Source organism: Mauremys reevesii, linkage group 4, assembly GCF_016161935.1.
Source record: "Mauremys reevesii isolate NIE-2019 linkage group 4, ASM1616193v1, whole genome shotgun sequence".
NCBI lineage: Eukaryota > Metazoa > Chordata > Testudines > Geoemydidae > Mauremys > Mauremys reevesii.
In genome coordinates this window covers 125898814-125919019 of record NC_052626.1, presented here as the reverse complement: position 1 = coordinate 125919019, position 20206 = coordinate 125898814, and the positions used below count along the sequence as shown (strand labels likewise).

At 51.2% G+C, this 20206-nt stretch overlaps 1 protein-coding gene across 2 annotated transcripts in view; it reads right to left on the bottom strand.

Moving 5' to 3' along the window:
- The window catches only part of KCNC4 (potassium voltage-gated channel subfamily C member 4), a 52221-nt gene extending 33118 nt beyond the window's left edge, over positions 1 to 19103 (bottom strand). The window contains exons 1-4 of one of the 2 annotated variants that reach the window (XM_039538737.1): positions 17125 to 19103; positions 5130 to 6066; positions 1538 to 1723; positions 57 to 307 (exon numbers count right to left, since the gene is read on the bottom strand). In XM_039538737.1, the coding sequence (XP_039394671.1) occupies positions 210 to 307; positions 1538 to 1723; positions 5130 to 6066; positions 17125 to 17769 (1866 nt within the window). In that variant the 5' untranslated portion in view covers positions 17770 to 19103 and the 3' untranslated portion in view covers positions 57 to 209. Of the gene's footprint in view, positions 1 to 56; positions 308 to 1537; positions 1724 to 5129; positions 6067 to 17124 lie in introns of those variants that run through there. The other variant, XM_039538738.1, reaches the window with a different exon arrangement.
- Positions 19104 to 20206: the final 1103 nt, after the last annotated feature.

The following is a 20206-nucleotide window of genomic DNA, read 5'->3' as shown; positions in this document are numbered from 1 at the left end:
AGAGCCAGCAGATCGCTGTATGCGGCTCATTAAATAGGAAAGAGAAAAGTCCTGATTTGATTTATTTTCCAAGTTTTCAGTTAAGCTCTTTGCAGAATTTGTTTATGAAACAACAACATACAAAGTGATCATCTGATGGACTGGAGGAGTGAGGACCCAGTGCGAAACCATCAGACCTGCACGAACCCACCTGGGTCAATCCCTTTGGGCTACTCAGTCAGATCTCTCAGTAACTTCATTGGCTGGATCCTTGGCTGGTGTAAATTAGGGTAACTGGAGCTAGTTGGAAAAGGCCAATTGTTTTTTGCTGGAAATTTAAAAAAAAAAAGTTTCAAAATTTCTCATGAACATTTTTTGTTTTCTCATTGAAAAATTGAAATTGCCCAACATTTCAGTTTTCAGAAACAGTTTTTGGTACCGAGGTATGGGGGTTTGAAACCCATAAACTCAAAATGCTTATGGAAAACCAAATATTTTCACCAAAAAATGTTCTAATTTCGATTTCTGTTTTTTCAATCGCAAACCCTGAACATTTTGACCAAACCCCGCCCTAGCATCACTTTTGTGCTAGAAAACATTTTGACCAGCTGTAGCTGGAACTCCATGGACTTCAGTGGAGTTTCTCCAGTTTACACCAGCTGAGGATCTAGCTAGCTGAGTGGCATCAGAATGCCCTGTCAGGAAGTGGACGAACAAGATATGGGCAGAGCTGGAGGGTAAGGAAGCTGGCACAAAAGTCAGCAGCTGCAAAGAGAAGAGAAGATACTGGTGGCAAGGTCGTTTCACAGGCAGGTAATCTAGCTGGATGGGAGGCAGGTAGATAAAGCAGACCTGATTCTCTGGGCAAAGCACTCTCATGCTGAATTGGTAGCTTATTACACATGCTTTGCACAGGTGTAAATGATTAGACAAGGTGCAGGGAAGACCCAGTGGTTCTAGGTAATGCTGTGGCTAGTGAAGCAGCTAGGTGTGGATGGGGAAGAAGGACCCCGAGAATACAGGTGAGGATTATGGGTAAGAGAAGCCCAAAGGGAATTCCAATTAGCACAGAAAGACAAAGGCAGAGGGAGATGGAGTAGGTGGGAAGGAAATAATCCTAGTGGTCTCCTGGGAACAGATGTGAAGGAGGAAAAAGGTCACACAGGACAATGGAAATGGATCACACAGTGCACTGGGCAAGCCCTTTGTAAGATCAGCACATGCCTGAGGCGCACAGTGAAGGGATGAGCCCGAGGAAGCCAAAGCTCAGGGCAAGGTGGGATTTTATGGGCACCCTCCGCTCCGGCATTCACTTCTAAACAGCCGTTCTCCTGCGATGGTGGGGGGTGTTTCTTCCGAGAAACGAAGCATTTTGCTTTTGAAGGGGGCTGCTATTGGGGGAGCTAATGGGGAAGTGACTGGGAAATGCCCTCCCCCCGTCTTCCCCCACCCCCGGTGGGAAATCAGCTTGACGTGTCCACACTCGCCCCTCTGTCCTCCATCTCCCTGACCCGCGCTGCCACTCTGTCCACCAGATGCCTCTGGGTCTCGCCTGTACCTTTCCGGATGCCGCCGTCGGCCGTGCAGGAGAAATCGCCAGCATTCAGCAGAAAGCAAGTGGCCGCTTTCTTGGTTTTGTCCCTGGTGCTGGAGCGCCTCATCGGCCGCTTCTCCTCGTGCGAGGACGAGAGGGGCTGCTCCTCGTCTGACAGCACTGTATTGGCATCGCCGTTCTGCTTGGAGTCTTCAGGGCCAGGATGGGAGGGGCAAAAAGGATGAAAAATATCAATTTTCCAGAGAAATTGACAAGCCAAGATACTTGTCTGCTTGCTCCTGCTACTGGCAACAGGGAGGCCAGGTGGCTGACTGCCCACTAGCTATGGTAGGGCAAGCTTCCACCTTATGTGGCCAAGTTGATGTGAGTGGAACTGAGGCAGCAATGGGGTTTGCTGACTCATCCCCCAGAGAATTTAATGCCGCTCTCCCAGAAATCAGAAATAACTTGAGGGGCTCTGTTCAAACCTTCCAAAAAGTAAAAATCCACCGTTAGGTAGAGACAGAGGCTACCTTCCAGCAGGGGTACACCGGAGAATCTCTACTGATTTCATTGACCTATGTCAGTTTACCCCAGCTGAAGATCTGGTCTAGTAACGCCAATGGAGTTGCGCCAGTTTACACTAGCTCAGTACCCGGCTCTCTGGGCTCAACCCTCAGATCAATCCTGAGGCGGCTCTGAATTACAACAAATAGCCACCTGCAGGATTGGGAAACTACCCCCCCAGCTCCTTTACAACTGTCCCAAGCTGCACGCAGTGGATTTTGGCCGAGAGCTGGGTCCTGTGGATGGAAATTTTCCATTTAGAAGGGAAATGTTCCATGAGTGTGGACAAACACGGGGTTAGAAAGGAAATTCCTGAAACTTTAATGGAGGTGCTCAGGTCCTGTGCTGATGAGTATAAAACACAGGCCAGTAGCAGTCCCCATTATTCACCCAGGAGGGAACATGAGCAGGGCCAGATCTTTGGTTGGTGTAATTCAGTGAAGCCCTTCAGTGGAGCTACAGCAGTTTGCACCAGTTGAGGATCTGGCCCTGTACATGGTGTGAATTTAGTGCTGGTGAAGACACCAGATTAACAGATCTGCAGGGTGGAGATTCCTCCGTAGGACAAGTATGATCAGGGGAAGTAGCAGGGCCAGCTTCCCTCACAAACATGTCTAAAATACCACCAGCTCCTGGGGCCAGAGGGCAGTTCAGTCTCCACCGCCCATTCAGTCCTTGTTTTCTCTGCTGAGATTGCCAACAAGGCAGCCTGCTGGTGCCAGTTATGCTAGTGTCTTAGGGTACGTCCACACTGCAAGCGAAAGTGTGATTGTAGCATCGGTAGGCATGCCCATGTTAGCGTCAGTCTAGCTGGCCTAGGTAACAATAGCTATGCAGACACGATGGCATGGGCTAGCAACCAGAGTACAAGTCCACTGGGGTACATACTCTGGTTGCTAGCCAGTAGCCAAGACCACGCCACCACGTCTACACTGCTATTGACACCCAGGCTACCATCACCCCTTCACTTTCCAGTGTAGACAGCAGCTTTGTGATGAAGACCTCTCTTCACCGGGAACTGGATTAAGACCCAGGCAACTCACTTTCAGCTGGCCCACAGCTGTTGGTCACCATCAATTTGCTATTGTAAATATTTGCTGCTTTGATCCACAGCCTCTCACAGCCAGAACTGAGCTCAATAGATCTGAGCCAGTGACCTAGATGGCTCCAGGCCTGCAACAGGCCAAGCTAAGGATGGCTTTTCAGCTTTCACTCTGGATTCCTTGGCTCTAAGCCAAGCCTTTCCATGCAATTTAAATGCATCTTTTGTTTGCAATTCAAAACTGGAGACAAACATCAGGGGCCAGGCTCCCAAAGGAGGCCTCAGAGTGCCTTCCTCTGCCAGCCAGGAGCCTGTAGCAAGAAATCCCAGAGAGAGGCAAACCCCAGGCAGCAGCCACACAGAGCTTAACTACTGCCAAGTGTTGGCACCAGGAGATACAGCAGAAATCAGGAGAATGCAGCAGCTCCTGTGCTCCAATGACAGGCTTGCTCTGAAGACACCCCAGCAGTGATTCCAATCTATTACCCTGTAATCCATTCCATTGGGGGCTGGCTGCTAACCTTTGCACCCCAAAGACACGTGGATGCTTGGTGCTGGCAGCTCAGTGCAGTGCGAATAAGTCTGGACAAAACAGCACAGAGGATTTGCTAGATGCAAGTGGGGCTAGCTGGAAAATTTTCGACACAACCGTTTTCCATCAGAAAATGCGGTTTGGTCAAAATCGAAATGTTTGCCAGGATCAGCATCCATTGCAACAACATTTCCAAGAGGAAAATGTCAAAATGAATCATTTTGAGGTTTGTTGCAATAACGTAAAACCATTTTGGTTTGCCTTTATCATTTTGATTCATCTTGGTTCGACGTGTATATTAAAATGCCAATTTTAACATCAGGCTGCGTTTGTGCAATTGGGTATGGTCACGTTGTAACATTATTGAAAGGAAACATTGTTACTGTATCGAAACTAACTGATTTGATGGCCCCAGAATTTTCATCCATGAGAACATTTCAAAATGTTTCACTTTTTGCTCCAAAATTTGAAATTAAAACAAAATTTTGAAATGTCGGAATTTCCCAGGGAATGGAAATTCCATTTCCTGACCTGCTCCAGATGAAAGGGGTCATTGGAGCAGCTCAGGCAAATCACGTGGCGCAGGACAAGCTGGGCTAGCTACCAGGGAGCAAGGTCACGACATGGGTTTGGCCAGCTCCCAGGGCATAGGAGCACTGCATGGGCTGGGCTAGCTGCTAGCTACCACACAGGCCAGGCCAGCTAGGAAGGTGTCAGGGCAACACACAGGCCAAGCTAGCCCAAAAGACACCGAGGCATAGTGCTTGGCTAGTAACTGGCACTCTCAGGCTAGCTGCTAGCACAGAGGCACTTAGAGGATTTGCCGATGGATTAGCGCAATTCTCTTAGCTAGCCATTAGCAATGGGAAGCTTGGCACACGCTAGCCACCGAGACAGAAATGCCAGCCACGGACAGGAAGCAACACTGAACAAAACTCATCGCAACTACCTTCACTCTCGGGTTAGGCAAAATGGTTAACACACTGGGGTTGCTTCTGATCTCATGGAGGCTTTTAAATCAGGCAGTCCATCAGTGGAGTTACTCCTGGTTTACCCCAGGGGCAGTGAGAGAGGAATTAGGCCCCACTGACTTACTCCTAATCTATGCCAGCGTGAGAACAGAATCAGGTCCATGCGGCACCGTTCCTAATTGCTTTCCAGGGATTCTGCTTCCATAATGTTGTGATCACCTGAGCCAGCTGCCTCTGTCAAAGGCCTTGAATCCCTCTCAAAAAATCAATACCTGAGTGCCACTGGTCCTTCTGGGACAGCCTCACCTTGAGGTGATGGCATCAGACCAGATTCTGCTCTCGCTCCACCATGAATCTGGAGTGTCCCCACTGAACCATAACAGTCAGCCAAACACCCCAGTGGGCGTGGAGTCTTCCCTGGAGTCTCCATTAGGCGGGACTTACATACCTGGCACTTTTTCTTCCCCCACCAGTTCTTATTGACCATGGGCTTTTGCATCTCACCTGATCGCTTTCGCTCCACCACCACCTCCTCCGCTGCCAGGGGGCAGGTGTCACTCTGCGTGCTGTTGCGAGGCGAGTTGTCCTCGGACTTGCAGTACGTGGGGGAGTCCAGTGGGGCTGGACGGGGTATATGCTTTTTCTTCTTCTTTGGGAGCTTCTGCTTTGCCATAGCTAGTGAGTAGTACATTCCAAAGTTGTTGACGATGACAGGCACCGGCATGGCGATGGTCAGCACCCCAGCCAGGGCACACAGAGCCCCCACCAGCATGCCCGACCAGGTCTTGGGGTACATGTCACCATAGCCCAGCGTTGTCATGGTGACCACCGCCCACCAGAACCCAATGGGGATGTTCTTAAAGTAAGTGTGCTCGGTGCCGCTGGGGTCGGATGGCTTGGCCCCAATCCGCTCGGCATAGTAGATCATTGTAGCAAAGATCAAGACCCCCAAGGCCAGGAAGATGATGAGGAGCAAAAACTCATTGGTGCTGGCCCGGAGCGTGTGGCCTAGCACCCGGAGCCCCACAAAGTGCCGCGTCAGCTTGAAGATCCGGAGGATCCGGACAAAACGGACCACCCTCAGGAAGCCCAGAACATCCCGGGCAGCCTTGGAGGACAGGCCACTGAGGCCTACCTCCAGGTAGAAGGGCAAGATAGCCACAAAGTCAATGATGTTGAGCAGTTTCTTGATGAAGAGCAGCTTATCTGGGCAGCAAATGATGCGCACCAAGAACTCCAGCGTGAACCACAGGACGCACACCCCCTCGATGTAGGTGAGGACAGGTTCCGTCTCCACTTTATTCGTCAGCAGGACCCTTGTGGTGTTGCCAACCACCATCGTCTCAGTCACGTTGACATTTCTATTAAAGGCCTCGTGTGTCTCCAGGCAGAATGTCGTGATGGAGACCAGGATGAAGAAGAGCGAGGCAAAGGCAACTACCTGCAAGAGGAAATGAACTCAGTGGTTAGGGGAACAACACAGGGCAGACAGGGAAGGGGATGAAAGCACTTCAGAATAGACTTCCTTCCCCTTCTTATCAATCACTACAAGGGGGTAGGAGGAAAGATACACACTGTGTCCAAATCTGAGGGGAAGGGTTCAACCACAGGACATTCCTGGTGTCATTTGTATTTCATACACTCCCTCTGACCCAAGCCCTGCTCTTATCTTCTTCAGTTCCCCATCAAAGCAGAGCCCAGAAGCTTGCCCTGCTAGAGGTCACAGACAAGGAGAGGACGCCGCCCCTCCAGTGACACCTAGGAGACTAGCACTGGGTACCTGTCACCAGAGCCCAGCATTGTCATGGTAACCACTGCCCTCCAGGACCCGGTGGGGATGTTCTTAAAGTGGTCACCTCTGCTGGGGTCAGAGGTCTCGGCCCTGCTCTACTCTTCATAACAGACCCTGGTGTCCAAGATCAAGACCGCAAGGACTAGGAAGATGATACAACTGCAGAGCGTTTCACTTCTAGCTCCCCTCTTCATATTAGATCAGGGATCTTGGGTGGCTCTTAGACCATTTCCCAGGGAACAGGCGAGGACGTCACAAAGCCACCATGGCCTGACCCTCCTGTTGAGGAGAGGTGATGGACTGAACAGGCCAAGGGAAGCTTTCACAGCTGCTAGGGGTGGTGATGTATCTTATAGGACTTTGGCCTCCAGGGTTTTCAAAATGTCAGCCCGGCACCTTCCACCAGTACTACCAATCAAAAAAGAAGTCCCTGATCCTATAGCTAGGCCTCTGCGGTTGAGGTGACCTGGGTATGTTTGTGCCTTTGCATCTCTCTCAGTCCATTTGCTCTTCACCTGAGCTCGCAGCTCCACATGAGAAATTAAAATTCACAGAGCCACTATTCGATCATTAGACTCCCCTCTAAATCGTAAAGGGCAACGGTGTGGTGTGATAACGACTCCTTCCCCGGGCACACGGTGACCTTGAGTTAAAGCTGGGAGACCCTGGGCTCATCTTTTCCTAGGGTAACCAGCCTGCTCCTCAGTTTATATGAATGGCAGCAGCTCCATTCAAGTCCAAGTCCCCTCCGGCTAAGGGCCCCCGGGGCAGAATTTCAAGAGCTCAAGTTGCAGCAGCTCCCATTGAGAACAATGGTTGCTCCTCACACACCCCCTCCTGCGTACTACTGAGAACAATGGGAGGGGCTGGGTCCTGAACTCAGCTGAAAATCTGGCCACTTCATCCAGGTGTCTGAATGGGAGCAGAGGATGTTTGAAATTCCAGCCCCATAGTGGTTTTGACCTCTACCACTATGCTCTCATTCAAATCCAACCCTGGAACCAAATCTCCATTGAAGCCTATGGGAGCATCCCAGGGATGCATTTGACCCCAAGCCCAAAGAGACTCAGGTATATAAGTCATCTGAGGGCTGTTTGGCAGTCTAGGTGAGATCAGTGTTGTGTTCCTATTAGTAATAACACCACCTAGTTCGTAAATAGCACATCAGTACCTCGCAGAACACTCTACCAAGGAAGATCAGTATCATTATGCATATTTTAGAGATGGGGAAACTGAGGCACAGAGCGAGGCAGCAGGTTGCTCAAGGTCCCCCTGCAGCTCAGAGATAGAATGCATGTCTCTTGAGTCCTAGGCCAGTGCATCATCCATTAGGTTGCACGCACACAAAGCTGCCCCGCAGGCAGAGGTACACATCTGAATTGAGAGCCTCGGTTAAAAAGGGCAGTGCTGAATCGTTATAGAAGGGATAGGCCAGCTCTTCCGCTGATGGAAATCTGCATGGCTCCAGTTAAAGCCTTAAATCCCACTCCACTCCCAGGGCTAGAATTAGCCTCAGATGAGTTCTGAGGAGTGTGTGCCGGGACGCTTGCTGTGCCCATGTTGTACCCGTCCTGTGGACTCCGAGCTCCAAGACTGCCAGGCCAGATCCATTTACAAGAGCTACAATCCAGTGTGACCGCGGGGCGTGTCAAGCTGCAGCAGCTGCTGGAATGAGGAGATGGAGATTCTGAAATGGAACTCCCTCTAGTAACAGATTTGTTTAAGTGTCCATTATGAATTCACATGAAAGGCTGGTGTAACAGCACCAATTAAAAGCCTTCAATTGCTCTGCATGCAACATCTCTTGCTGGAACTGATAGTGTTGCTATTCACAGCTCCAGAGTTAAGGATCTGTCTGGGTTTCCATTTGAATAGAGAAATTAATTTTGTTTGGGGAGCGGGGAGTGTGGGGGGCTTGTAACTCTAGTGTAAGAATCTCCTGAAATTTGTCAGACCCCATTGCAGCAGGAGGGGCCAGATTTTCAGATGGTGCAAATTGGTGTAGCTCTAATGGCAATTTACACCAGCTGAGCAGCTCCCAGGCCCTTATGTCCAGGCAGGATGCTGCTCTCCATTCATGTCTCCACCCCCCTCCCCCATTCTGAACAGGGAGGTAGGGTGAGGTGGGGAGAGGCGGGTAAGGGATGGAGCCTGTATAAACAGCTGCCAAAGCTGAGCTGGCACTGGGGGCGGGGTGTTAATTTTCTGCTCGTATGGAACAGCTGCAAATAACAATTGTTCCAGAGCAATTCCGGCTCTGGGATGATTCTGGAGTCTTGAGGCAGTGCAGGCAACCCAAACCCACAGGACCACAGCAGGAATCTGGCTTTTCCGTGCTCCTTAGACAGACCTTTAACCCTTCAGTTGCTGGTTTCAAATGCTTAGCAAAGCTCCTCTACGAATAGCAACAGCAATCAGGCTTCTCATTCATCTAGACCACAAGCAACTGCAAATGGGCCCAAAATAATAAGCTGAAAAGCAAACGCTCTGTAGAAGAAATGGGTTTTATTCCCCAATCAGCCATGCTCAGACCTCCTTCCTGACAGGATGAGTTCATCATGAGTCCATTATCCAGAGCATCTGTTTCCAAAAGCACCTGAAAAGTCTCAGAGCAGAAAAGCCCCAGCCGAGGAAGCTTGCTGACTCTTCTCCAGTTCCTCTATTAACAGCACATACAGGCTTTCAGCTTTGCATGGACCTGATCTGCACTGAAGTGACATGCAGCATCCTATAGCATTAAACACATGCCTGATTCTGCTAACACTGGAGTTGATAGCAAAACTCCCCGCTGCTGGCTGCAACACAAGCAGCACTGGGCCAAGTTAGGTGCTCAGTCTCTTCTGGTCAAGAGAACTGGACCAGTTTGTGTGTTAGACCTTCTCTTGACCATCCTTGTTGCATCAGACCATGACACCGCAAAACAGTTACAAATTACAGGCCAGATCTTCAACTGGAGTGAATCAGAATCAACTTCCAGCTACCTTAGTTCACACCAGTGGAGGGGCTGGTCCTAAACGCCAAGACTTGAGAGGATCTGTATCCCGGAGCCCCATCCTGGGCTCCCCAAGGAAAAGAGAGCAGTTAGAAATGAATGATATCATATCACACTGTGTTCAGTGCAGAGAACCACTGAAGGGAAAGATACTGTCCCACAGCACACAGAAGGAGAAGAAGATGGAATGAATGAGACAGAGAGAGAGAGAGATGGAGAAGGTGGCAGACAAAGGATCTCATTTTGATCTTACCCTACCACCAGTGGAATTTGTCAGCTGGTGAAAACTGATGTAGCTCTGTTGAAGTCAATAGGCAATTAATGGGATCCAGCCCACAATTATTGACTTAAAAAGGACTGACTCCAGATTTACACCAGTGTAACTTAGATCCAAATCAAGCCCAAAAGACCAAACGAAAGAAAGAACAAATGTGATTTTGCTCTCTCTTGCACCAGTGTAAATCTGGAGTGATTGCTTAGGACATTGGTGCTACATTGGTTTTAGACCCAACATAGGGGAGATCAGAATCAGGTCTGGAGTGTATAACTATCCTCTAAACACAGAAGGGTTGGATCCCCAACCGGTGTGAACTGGTGACGTTCTACTGTAGTCAGTGGAACAGCTCCAGTTTTATACCAGCTGAGGATCTGGCCCATAATCTTTACCTTGGCTCCAACCTTTGTATAGTAGCAAGTCAAAGGTTTTTTTTTTTCTTTTAAAGGGCTCCTTTCTGAGCCTGCTATTTAGAAGGCTCCAGCGTGAGCAAAGGGAGATCACGTCACAGGAGAATTCCAGACCCCCAAATATTTCATTGTGATTTCAAGGGTTAAGGCTGGAGCGTCTTGCATGGGCCGGTAGAAGCTAAGTGTCCCATTGCCACTGACTCTCCCAGTGCCAGGCATGCTCTTTGTCCGCAGAGAGCCTGAACACTACCTCTGAGCAGGGTGACCTGCCACGTTCACCTCACTGGGATGTTGACTCAGATTCCCAACAACGACCATTGAGATGTCAACATTGTTAAACCACTTCACTGCTGCCTGAGGCCAGGACGGGGACAGAGCATATTAGAAAGCAGACATATTACATGTGAATGATCACTCATTCTGGTGCCACAAGTGGGTGGCCCTTGGGGAGAGATTTTCACCCCTCATTTCCCACAATACTCAAGACAGCACCAAACCCAAGAAGCCTAGCAGAGCCCAGGAGGGCTTCTAAGTCCCACCAAGGGGGCCCAAGAGAACACATGGGATGATATTTAGAACATCTGCATACGTTACTGTGAGTAGCACCTTGGCATCTTAAAGTGGGCAGGGCTTATTTTGCAGGTGGCGCTTGGAAGTGTCCCAATACCTCCCCTCCCCCTACCCCAAGTGACCTGTCTAGTATACAAGACTAGAAAACAGTGCCTGCTGTGCTGAAGCTACGTCCACCCAGCTAAGGATCAAGCTCTCTCCACAGAAGAGGGTGGGGGGCAGAGCATAAACTAGGACCAATCTTGCACCAGTGCCAGGGAAGTTGTACTGCATAGATGAGCTAATGGGCCTATGAGCCTGCGGGCACTGATGCTGTCAACTTACCACAGGGGAAAGAGGTTAAATGCTCGGGGGAACCTTGTAAGCAGATGCTGAGTCAGTTGCCAAGCTCTACAGGTGGAGATACTAATAAAAACACCCAAACCACAAACTCCGTGCACAGCAATACCCCAGCCACTGCACCAAGCAAAGTGCCCCTGAGCTACAATTTAGCTGCACTAGACAGGTCTACTTTCTCCAGAAGGGGCTCTAGGGTATCTCACAATCCCCAGGCTTGGGGGGAAATTGCTGCGTGCTGCTTGGGTGCTCTAGCCATTTAGCCAGGATCATTCCCATCAGCCTTTCTTGCTGTCAGGCTAATGCAGAGATAATGCAGAGCGCTGAGCAGAAGGTTAAATACCAAGAGGCTAGGCTGGCATCTAATCTCCATCTCAAGGGAAGCTGCCTGTGCTTTCTCTTGCTACCCCGCTCTTTTCCTCGCGTCGCTTGTGAAAATAGTACATGTAGGTAAAGAAAAGAGAATAACCTGGAGACGAGCTGCTCAGAGACTTCTAGGGCAGGACACGCGAGTTCGAGTCAGACAGTGACAAAAAGGCTGAAGGCTCCTCGGTCACTTTAGTGATTTGGTGCCAGTGAAAGATGCCAGGTGGGCAGCTCTGGAGACTCAGCCGCAGAGACGGACAAGGGCAGCATGAGGAGAGAACTAAGAGGGGATTTCAGTTATTGCTCCCCTGGGACGCGGGGAGGGCTAACGGCAGAGATAGTCTCTGGGACACCAGCATACTGACAACTCATTTCTCCTTGGCCGTCAAACCACCATCGCCTGGCAGCAGCTTCTGATCGCTGCCACTTTGGGCTGGACTTGAATCGGTGATCTGGGCGGGGTGGAAGGGAAGGCTTCTAGGGCCTAATCTGAAGCTCACCCTGGTCTCTGTGTTGACTTCAATGGCCTGTTGATCAGCCCCTCGAAGCCACTGGCAGTCCCCCTGAGCCATCCAGCCTCTGAAGAGCGTTGGTGCCTTCCAGAAGTAACCCTCAGTGAAAGGGCTGGTTAGGAAGGAGGCTTGGGTCAAGGAGTGGGAGAGCCCATCTGTTCCTAACACTTCAATCTTGATACTTCACAAGGACTGTGACTCTGCTTGGGAGATCTTCTATTCCCTCCTTCTCCTACATTTTTAATCAAAAGGGAATTTGCCACTGCACAGCTGGACCCTGGCACACGAAGGGTTAAGCGCTCATAGGCCTGAGTCTCCTCTCGTTTGCACTAGTTTTACACTGGTGTAACTCTATTGGCATCAGTGTAACAATTGACTCACATTGGGGCTAGTGAGGGAGCAATCAGGCCCAGTGGAGATGCACCTGATTTACACTGGGATGAGAAAGAGGGGAATCAGGCACCTTCTCCGCCACCTCGTATCTCTAATCTCAGCCACACCAGCTCCGTGACAGCGTCCGCGTTTCACAGAGCATCAGAGATGCCTCCAAACCTGGACCTGGGCCATGCACTTGTCCCACCTGGCTTCCAAGATCAGGGAGCCTCACTCTGCTTCCTTTGCACTGCCAACATCACAGCCCATCTCATGCTCACCCATTGAGAAAAAACATCCAGAAAGACACTGCTGTTGGGAAGGACAGGATCAGGCTCCCAGATGAATTAAATAACTGGCTTCTGCCCCGCCATCAACAGAGGCAGCTAATAGAAGGGCAGATGTGATCTTCGTACACGGGCATGCTTTGACAGAAATCCAAAGGATAATTTTTTCCAGCTGATCCTAAATTATCGGTTAAATCGACGAGTGAAATCTAATAAATTTGACATGCGAGGCACGGGCTGGATGGGCTGAGATAAAGCAGGCAGCAGACCTGCCCGTTGCAGCACAGCATCAGTCCTAGGGACCTAAACTACAGTCTAACAATAGAAAAACTGTGCTCGGCACAGAGGTAACCAGGCAGAACTCTGGCACCATGTGGCAATAGCACTGTGCTGCAAGGGGCTAAGATGGGGCACCAGGGCCACAAACGGAGGGACACAGAAGCCATCAGCTGGCTCCCAAGCCCAGACACCCTGGACTTTGTGATTATGGTGAAACAGGACTTGAGTAAGCAGGAAACGGGCCCGTAGCTAGGCAACAGGTAGCTCTCATCAGCTCTGTTCCCCACCCCTCCATCCTGTTTACTTTTTGCTTAGCTTCGGTGGGAGCAATCTATTTCTCAAACTCAGGGTGTCTGAATGCTCGGTCGCTGGCGAGGAGGCCTGCAGGCCAGGTGCGATGCGTGAGTCGAGCTACTGTGACCATGCGTCCGTCACTTCCCCGCCAGCACCGGAGTACACTAGATTTACTCAGGGTTCTGCTCACATCAGCAACCTCGGAGCCACTCTGTCACTTCAGCACTGCATCCTCCCTTTCACCTGACCGGGGTAATGCCAGCCCCAGGACAGGGTGAGTCAACAGATCCATACCGGGAAGGACGGCCTCATGCTTAGCCTTCTATAGCACTTAGATGGCCTGTTATTGGGCAGTGCTATTATCCTCATTGTACAGAAGGAGGACTAAGATAGAGAGAAGCTAAATCTGGGCCAGAGCGGTGTCTTCAATCCAGTTCTCCCAAGTCCTCCGCCAGTGCTCTAACCATTGGACAATCCTTCCTCTCTACGGCACTAGCCAGCAACTCAAAACGTCTGGACTAGCTTCCTGGCTTTGCCACTGACTCCCTGTGTGACCTTAGGCAAATCACTTAACTTCCCTACACCTCAGCTCCTTTACAATGGGAACAGTAATCCTTCCTTTACTTGTTTTGTCTGCTTAGATCATAAGCTCTACAGGCAGGAACTGTTTTACTGTACAGTGTTTGTACAGTTCCTTGCACCATGAGACCTCCAGGCACCACCATAAGACAAAGACAAAGTCTCCCTTTTACTTCATGTGGATAGTGGAGGCTGCCTGCGCCCATATTTCAGGAAGTGTTACTACATGCTGCCATGCTCCACCTCAGAGGTGACTGTATCTTGGTGGTGGGTGACAAATTTTCTATAAAGGGCCAAATTCTTCTAAGCTACACTGCTAGAAATCTGGAGCAACTCCGAGAGTTTCAATGGGCTTATTTTGCATTCACACTGGTGTAAGTAAAGCAGAATTTGATCCAAATTTTTGTAAGACTCTTTGGGATCCTTCAGGATGAAAGATGCTACATGAACACCACCATTCTGACTTGGTCAAGTGTTTACACTCACTTTGCACCATTGTCAGAGACTTTACAAGGCTTAAGCCAGTGGGGAATTACTCCCAATGAGGGGTGTAAATCAGTATTGCTCCATTGATTTCAGCAAAGCTATGTTCATTTACACCCACTGAGGAGGTGGCCTGCTGAGGCTTAGGTATAACATATTCTCCTTTCCTCTCTCGTTCCCACCGTCAAATAAAGAGCCAAGACTCACTCTGCAAAGACTTCAATAGAGTTACATTGCTTGACACATATTGAGGGTATGGCCCTGTACCTATCTAGCTATAGGGGAGTCACCTCCACATCAAACTAGTTACCACATAAGTTCTCCCTGGCCCTACCAAGTCAATTACATCCTCTGAGAAAACAACTTGGGTCAAATTCTGACCTCGCTTACACCAGTGTAATTTGTGCATTTCCACTCAATGGGTCCTATTCAGCAGTGGTAAAATGGTGTATGGGATAGATGGGGTGTGGGCCCAATTCTCCTCTCACACTACACTGGCATAATGCCATGAGACCCAGTGGAGTTACTCCTGATTTACACCAGAGTGAGGGAGAGGAGACTCAGGCCAAGCACTGACAAGTCCTGCCCCAACAAAGAGCCTAGGGATTGCAAAACTCACTGCCAAGACAGCACAGATGGCAGAGGGGACCTGCTGGTCACACTCTCCGGTTCCTTCTCCTCCAAGCCCAGAGTCCAGTAGGCTGAAGCATTTGTTTATAATCCAGCTGGTGGAATACCAAGGGCTTTAGAACCCAATCAGATTTCACCACGTGTTTAAACACTCTTCTAGCCCCCAGCCTGTCAGGTTACAAAGAGGTTTGGCTCCTGAGCACAGCTCCACTGACTTCAGTACTGCTACTGATGTAGGTCAGAGTAAAGGTGACTATGCGACCTAAAGATGGGTTGGAAACAAAGCTGCAGTTTAAACACCCCCAAATTCCAGTGTGGCTTTTTGGAACGACACCAGTTATGCCAGCTGAGGATGTGGCCCCAGTTCGTGCCCCGTCCTTTAACCACCCACCATGGCTACCTCCTTTAGTTACTCTGTGCCAGTGAGACTGTGGTCCAGAGGATCAGTCGCTGACTTGAGAATCAGGGAACCTATGTTCTGGTCCTGGCTCTGAGTGACCTGGAGAAGGTGATCTCACTGCTCGGTGCCTCAGTTTCCCAAAAGAAGGTACCGTTTGCCATCCCAAATGTTTGCACACTGCTGTGAGCTAGTGGAATGGAAAGCATTACAGAGAAGAGCCCAAGCTCACTGCAGCTCTGTGCTAAGTAGACTCCTATTATAAAGGGTAAGAAGGAGCCATTTTTATAGTCACTTGTCTACCTAGCTGCTCTATAGCCTCCGAGCCACTGCACCCAGGACATCAACCTCTGCTCCCAATGAGCTATGCCCGAGGCTCCCTGGCAGCATTGGTGCTGCCACCCCCCCTGGCTTGAAGGAGTCAGAAAAAATACCAAACGCATGGTTTCCATCATCAGCACCCCGGCCTGGCAGGGGGGGAACAGGAGCTCAGTGTGAGGGAAATGCAGTGCAAAAAACTCCTCGGCAATTGTTTTAAGCAGAGTCTATTTGGGAGCAGCTCTCAAAGCCAGATATCCCTCAGAGCTGAGACAGAGGTTTGGTTCCCTCTTTAGAATGGGTCTCTCTGGAAAGGCTGTCGCTGCCTAAGCATTTTATTCTGGCATCTGTTGGGTTTCCCTTTTAGCTGAAAGGAAACCCTCTCGAGGAGCATCTCACTCTCTGGGTTTGCGTGTGGTTCCTGCCAGGAGCAGGCTTGGAGCTTAGAGTCTATTTTTTGTTGCTGTTCCTTTTTGCACCTCCAAAATGTCAAACACTCTTTTAGATCCCGTGTGTGTCAGCCTGTTGGTATTTACGAACTGGGTGTGACTTGGGGAACGGACGTGTGAACAGGAGCAGACGAGGGAGCAGGGGTAGATGGGGAGGTGCGTGGCAGCACGTGTGTGTGTGTGTTTATATGAGTTGGTAGTGTGTGGGCTTGGGGAGGAGTGTGTGAAAAGAGGCACATGCTGGTGTGGGGGAGGATGAAGATGGGTGCAGCTGAACTTCTGTGGGATTGGGTAGAGATACACTGTGTGTGTGTCTGTGTTGCTGTGTACACACGGATGGGTCTGTGTTCATGCATATGGGGGTGTGTCTGTGCCAGTGTGTCAATTGGTACGGATGCTGGTATGCCGGAGTGAGGGAACATGCAGGAGAGTTTGTATGAGGATGTTCCATGTATTTGAATATGTACAGATGGGTGTGGGTGGGTGCGTTTGCATGAGTCCCCTTAATTAATGTGCACAGATGTGTGTGTGAGAGAGAGACAGGCTTTGTGGGGATGTGTTGTGGGTCTGTCCATGTCGGTGGGCATGGCTGTGAGAGCACTCCAGTCCTGGATTCCCTGCTGTAACCTTGTGACATTAAACACCACTTTCAGCACGTAGATCCACTGAGAACGACAAGAGGAACTGGATAATCCACCTGCCTCTGGCGCCACCTGGAAATCTGCCAGGATTTAGGGCTGGCAAGGACTCTCCCTGGCAATCCCTCGGTCCCCATCGGCTGTGGGATGGCAGCCGGGGACATGTGTTGGGGGCTGGCTGCTGATCGTTAGGTGGGTGAAACCACCCTCTGTGCACAGCAGGAGAATTGGAGTAGAGGAAGTTAGAGAGGAGCATGGGTGGTGGGAGGGAGGAAGAGTCAGCATCTCTCAGGGAGGAAACATGGGAAGGGCCGCAACGCAGCTCAGGTGGGGTAGGGGAGATGAATGGGTGAACCAATGCACCTATGGAGGGGTGGCAGATGAATGACAGGGTGAACCAACGCACCCGGGGAGCAGATCAATGAGGGGGGAACCAATGCATGTCAATGACCCTGCACCTGCTCCGATCCCTCTCTCCCCAACCCCGCCCCCAGCCCCAGGGTTGTCTCTCACAAACTCACCCTTGCTGCCCTGGACGAGTAGGGATCCTCGAAGAGCGCCCACATCCTAGGCTGCCAGTTGCGGCAGCATCCACCCCCTCCTGTGGCCCCAGCAGCCCCCGGCAACCTGTCGTCCATGCCCAGGCGCTGGAGGGCCATCTCCCTGCCCCCTTCCTCCTCGGCCTCCTCTCCCCCTGCCCCGGGCTCGGGGCTCTCAAAGATGTCCAGCGCCTCCTCGGCATCGCGGTGCTGCCGGTAGGTCATCCAGCAGCAGGGCTCCACGTCGGTCTCATCGATGCCCCAGTAGGTCAGCTCCTCCTCAAAGAGGGGCCCGCAGATGTCAGCAGGGCAGTGCAGCTTGCCCGTGCGGTAGTAGTTGAGCACGTAGGAGAAGATGCCCGGGTGGCGGTCAAAGAAGAACTCGTTGCTCTTGCCATCGAAGTCAAAGTTGCTCTGGGCATCGGGGTCGGCCAGCCAAGCCAGGCGGGTGCCAGGCAACGTCCGCAAGGTGCTCTTGTAGGTCTCATGCCTGGTGCCCCCTACGTTGATGGTGATCTTGTCCGACTCTTCCCCTTTGGCCATCTCTTCCTTCAGACATGTTTTGGAGGGTGGTTTGTTCCCAGACTTGCGTCCACGGTACGATGAGACACACACCGAGCTGATCATAGATTTAGGTGGATGGGAAATGCCCTCTAAACACCCTTCCTCTAGCGAGGAACTGGGAGGGAAGGGCGATTGTGCGGGGAGGCCTGGGGGGAGCTCAGATTTCTCTCTCCCCAACCTCAGACAGCTCTGCCCTTTGGCTGCCTCATCGATACCTCTCCGCAGGAGGAGACTGAGCACAGGTGGTTGCTTTGGAGAGAAGGAAGGGGACAATATAATGGCCTGGAGCCCTTGCTCCAGACACCAGGAAGCAGCAACAAGGAAATCCCCACCGGGAAGAGAAGAACAGTGATAGAAGCTCCTGCCACCGCGATGCGGGCTGGAAAGTAGTGGCAAAGGCACTTTGATTAGGGAAACAAATAGATGTGGCTGTTGGGCAAGCCACAAAAACGAAACTGAGGAAGAAAGAGAGAGAAAAAGAGAGATTTCGACAGCAGCAGCGTCAGTCTTCCTCTCTTTGCTGGCGATGGCAAAAAAAAAAATCAATCAATCCAAAAATCAGAGTCTTTGGGGAAAGATGGGAAGAGCTTTTGCTCTGCTTTAAAATAGATCTTAAAGTTTGGAAGAGCTGGAAGGAAAGTGACTGAGATCTATGCTCCGGGAAGATCTCTGGCTTTTTTTCTCTCTCTCTCATACACAAGATGAGTAGAGACCTGATCCTGTCTATATTTAGAGGAGTTGGTTCCCTGTGTTTATACTTCCCTCCAAGACAGGCTTAAGAACGACTGGCTTTGGTTGATTCCACCTTCCCCTGCTGTCAGACACTCCATAGACTCCGCTTCCCAGCAGCCAGCACCGGATGCATCGGGATCCTGGATGGATGCTGAGGAAGAAACACACAACTCGGCTGGATTTCCCCTCCAGGTGCGCTCCGGGGAGAGCAGGGAGCAGAGGGCTGGCTCGGGAGTCGGGTCAGTTTCAGGCAGAGGCGCTGCAAACACACTGGCTAGGAGACTGTCCAGGTCTCTGTCTCTCTCTCCGAGCCTGGGTTTTTTCAGCCCCGAGATGAGCTCACGCGCGTGGATGGGTGGACTCCAGGAGCCGCTTGTTTATCGCTCGCTGCCAACTCACGGTCACTTTTTGCCTCGGCAGGAGGAAGGGAGGCGATCTGGGGGGGCTGGGCTGGGCTGTGGCAGCTGCAGCGTCCTCACACCCAAAGTATCCTCTTGCATCACCCAGCAGGCGCTGGCTTCCCGGGGCTGGGGCACGGGGATCTGTTGCTTCTTCTCTGTGCTCGCCACCTTCCCAGGCAGGGCGCCAGCGAGGGAGCGCTGCAGGTGGCAGCTGCGTCTGGGGTGGCGGCCGATCAGAGACCCGCGGGCAGCGGCACAGCCATGTTTTGGGGCTGGTTTGATGAGATGCCTCCGGCTGCTTGTTGCTTTTATACTCGGCTCCTGCCCTTCCAGCCGGCGCTAGCCCAGCCCCTCTCTTCTCTCCGGTTAACCCTTCTCGCACCGCCTCACAGCTCGTCTTGTATTGATCCGTCCAGCCCTAGCCACCCTCACCCGTCTCTACCCGGATAGAGAGTTTACACCCCGGGACCATCGGGATCTGCCAGCACTTTACCCCAATGAATTAAGCCTGGCCACACGCCAGGGAGGGACAGAAATGTAATGATCTCCCTGGGGAAAAGGCAGCAGAGAGCTCTGGAGGGACCAGCCCAGCTTTCTGCTACTTCCAGAGGCTGGAGTAAAAGACCCATTGACTTTCCCCACCCAGCTCCATCCACAGCCAGTCTAATAGATGCCACCAGCAGATAGAACGGGCCAGATCCTCAGCTGGTGTAAATCTACCCAGCCCAGTTTGACCACCTCAGAAGAAAGTTGGCAGATAGTCTCCCACTTTCCCTAATGCCCTGGAGCGCTGGCATGGGATGTGCCAACCAATGCCCATTGGTGCTCCATTCCCTCCTGGCACCCTGCAAGGCAAAGGGCTTTTTATCCCTCCCAGGGTGTCTTTCAAGATGCCGTGATGTGCCAGGGGAAATTTGAGGAGGGTTCAGAAAGTGCCTGGGCTGACCACCTGCCAGAATTGGTGTGTGTGTGTGTGGGGGGGGGGTCATCTCCCGATGGGAAATCCAACACCAGGCACTTTCTGCTGAAAATGCACCCCCAGGGGGAAACTGGACTGCTAGATGTTGGATGAGACCTCAAATCAAAACCTTCCTTGGGCTGGTTTCTAGTGACTGTCCAGGGAGAAGCTAAGGAGCCCAGGCACCTTTGGGGGAAAGAATAAGGGACAACTTCCTTTGTCAAGGCCAGTGCCCAAGGTCCTGGGTGAGCAATTTGCTCATGACCTGAGTGGCTCAGCCTCTCTGCAAATCAGCAGCTTACTGGTGCCATGTTTACCTACATAGTCATCTCTGGGCCTTTAGGAAAGCAGCCAGGTCTGTAGGATCCCCAATAAAGTGCTGGAAGTTTGGGCTGAGCGGGAGGCCGGG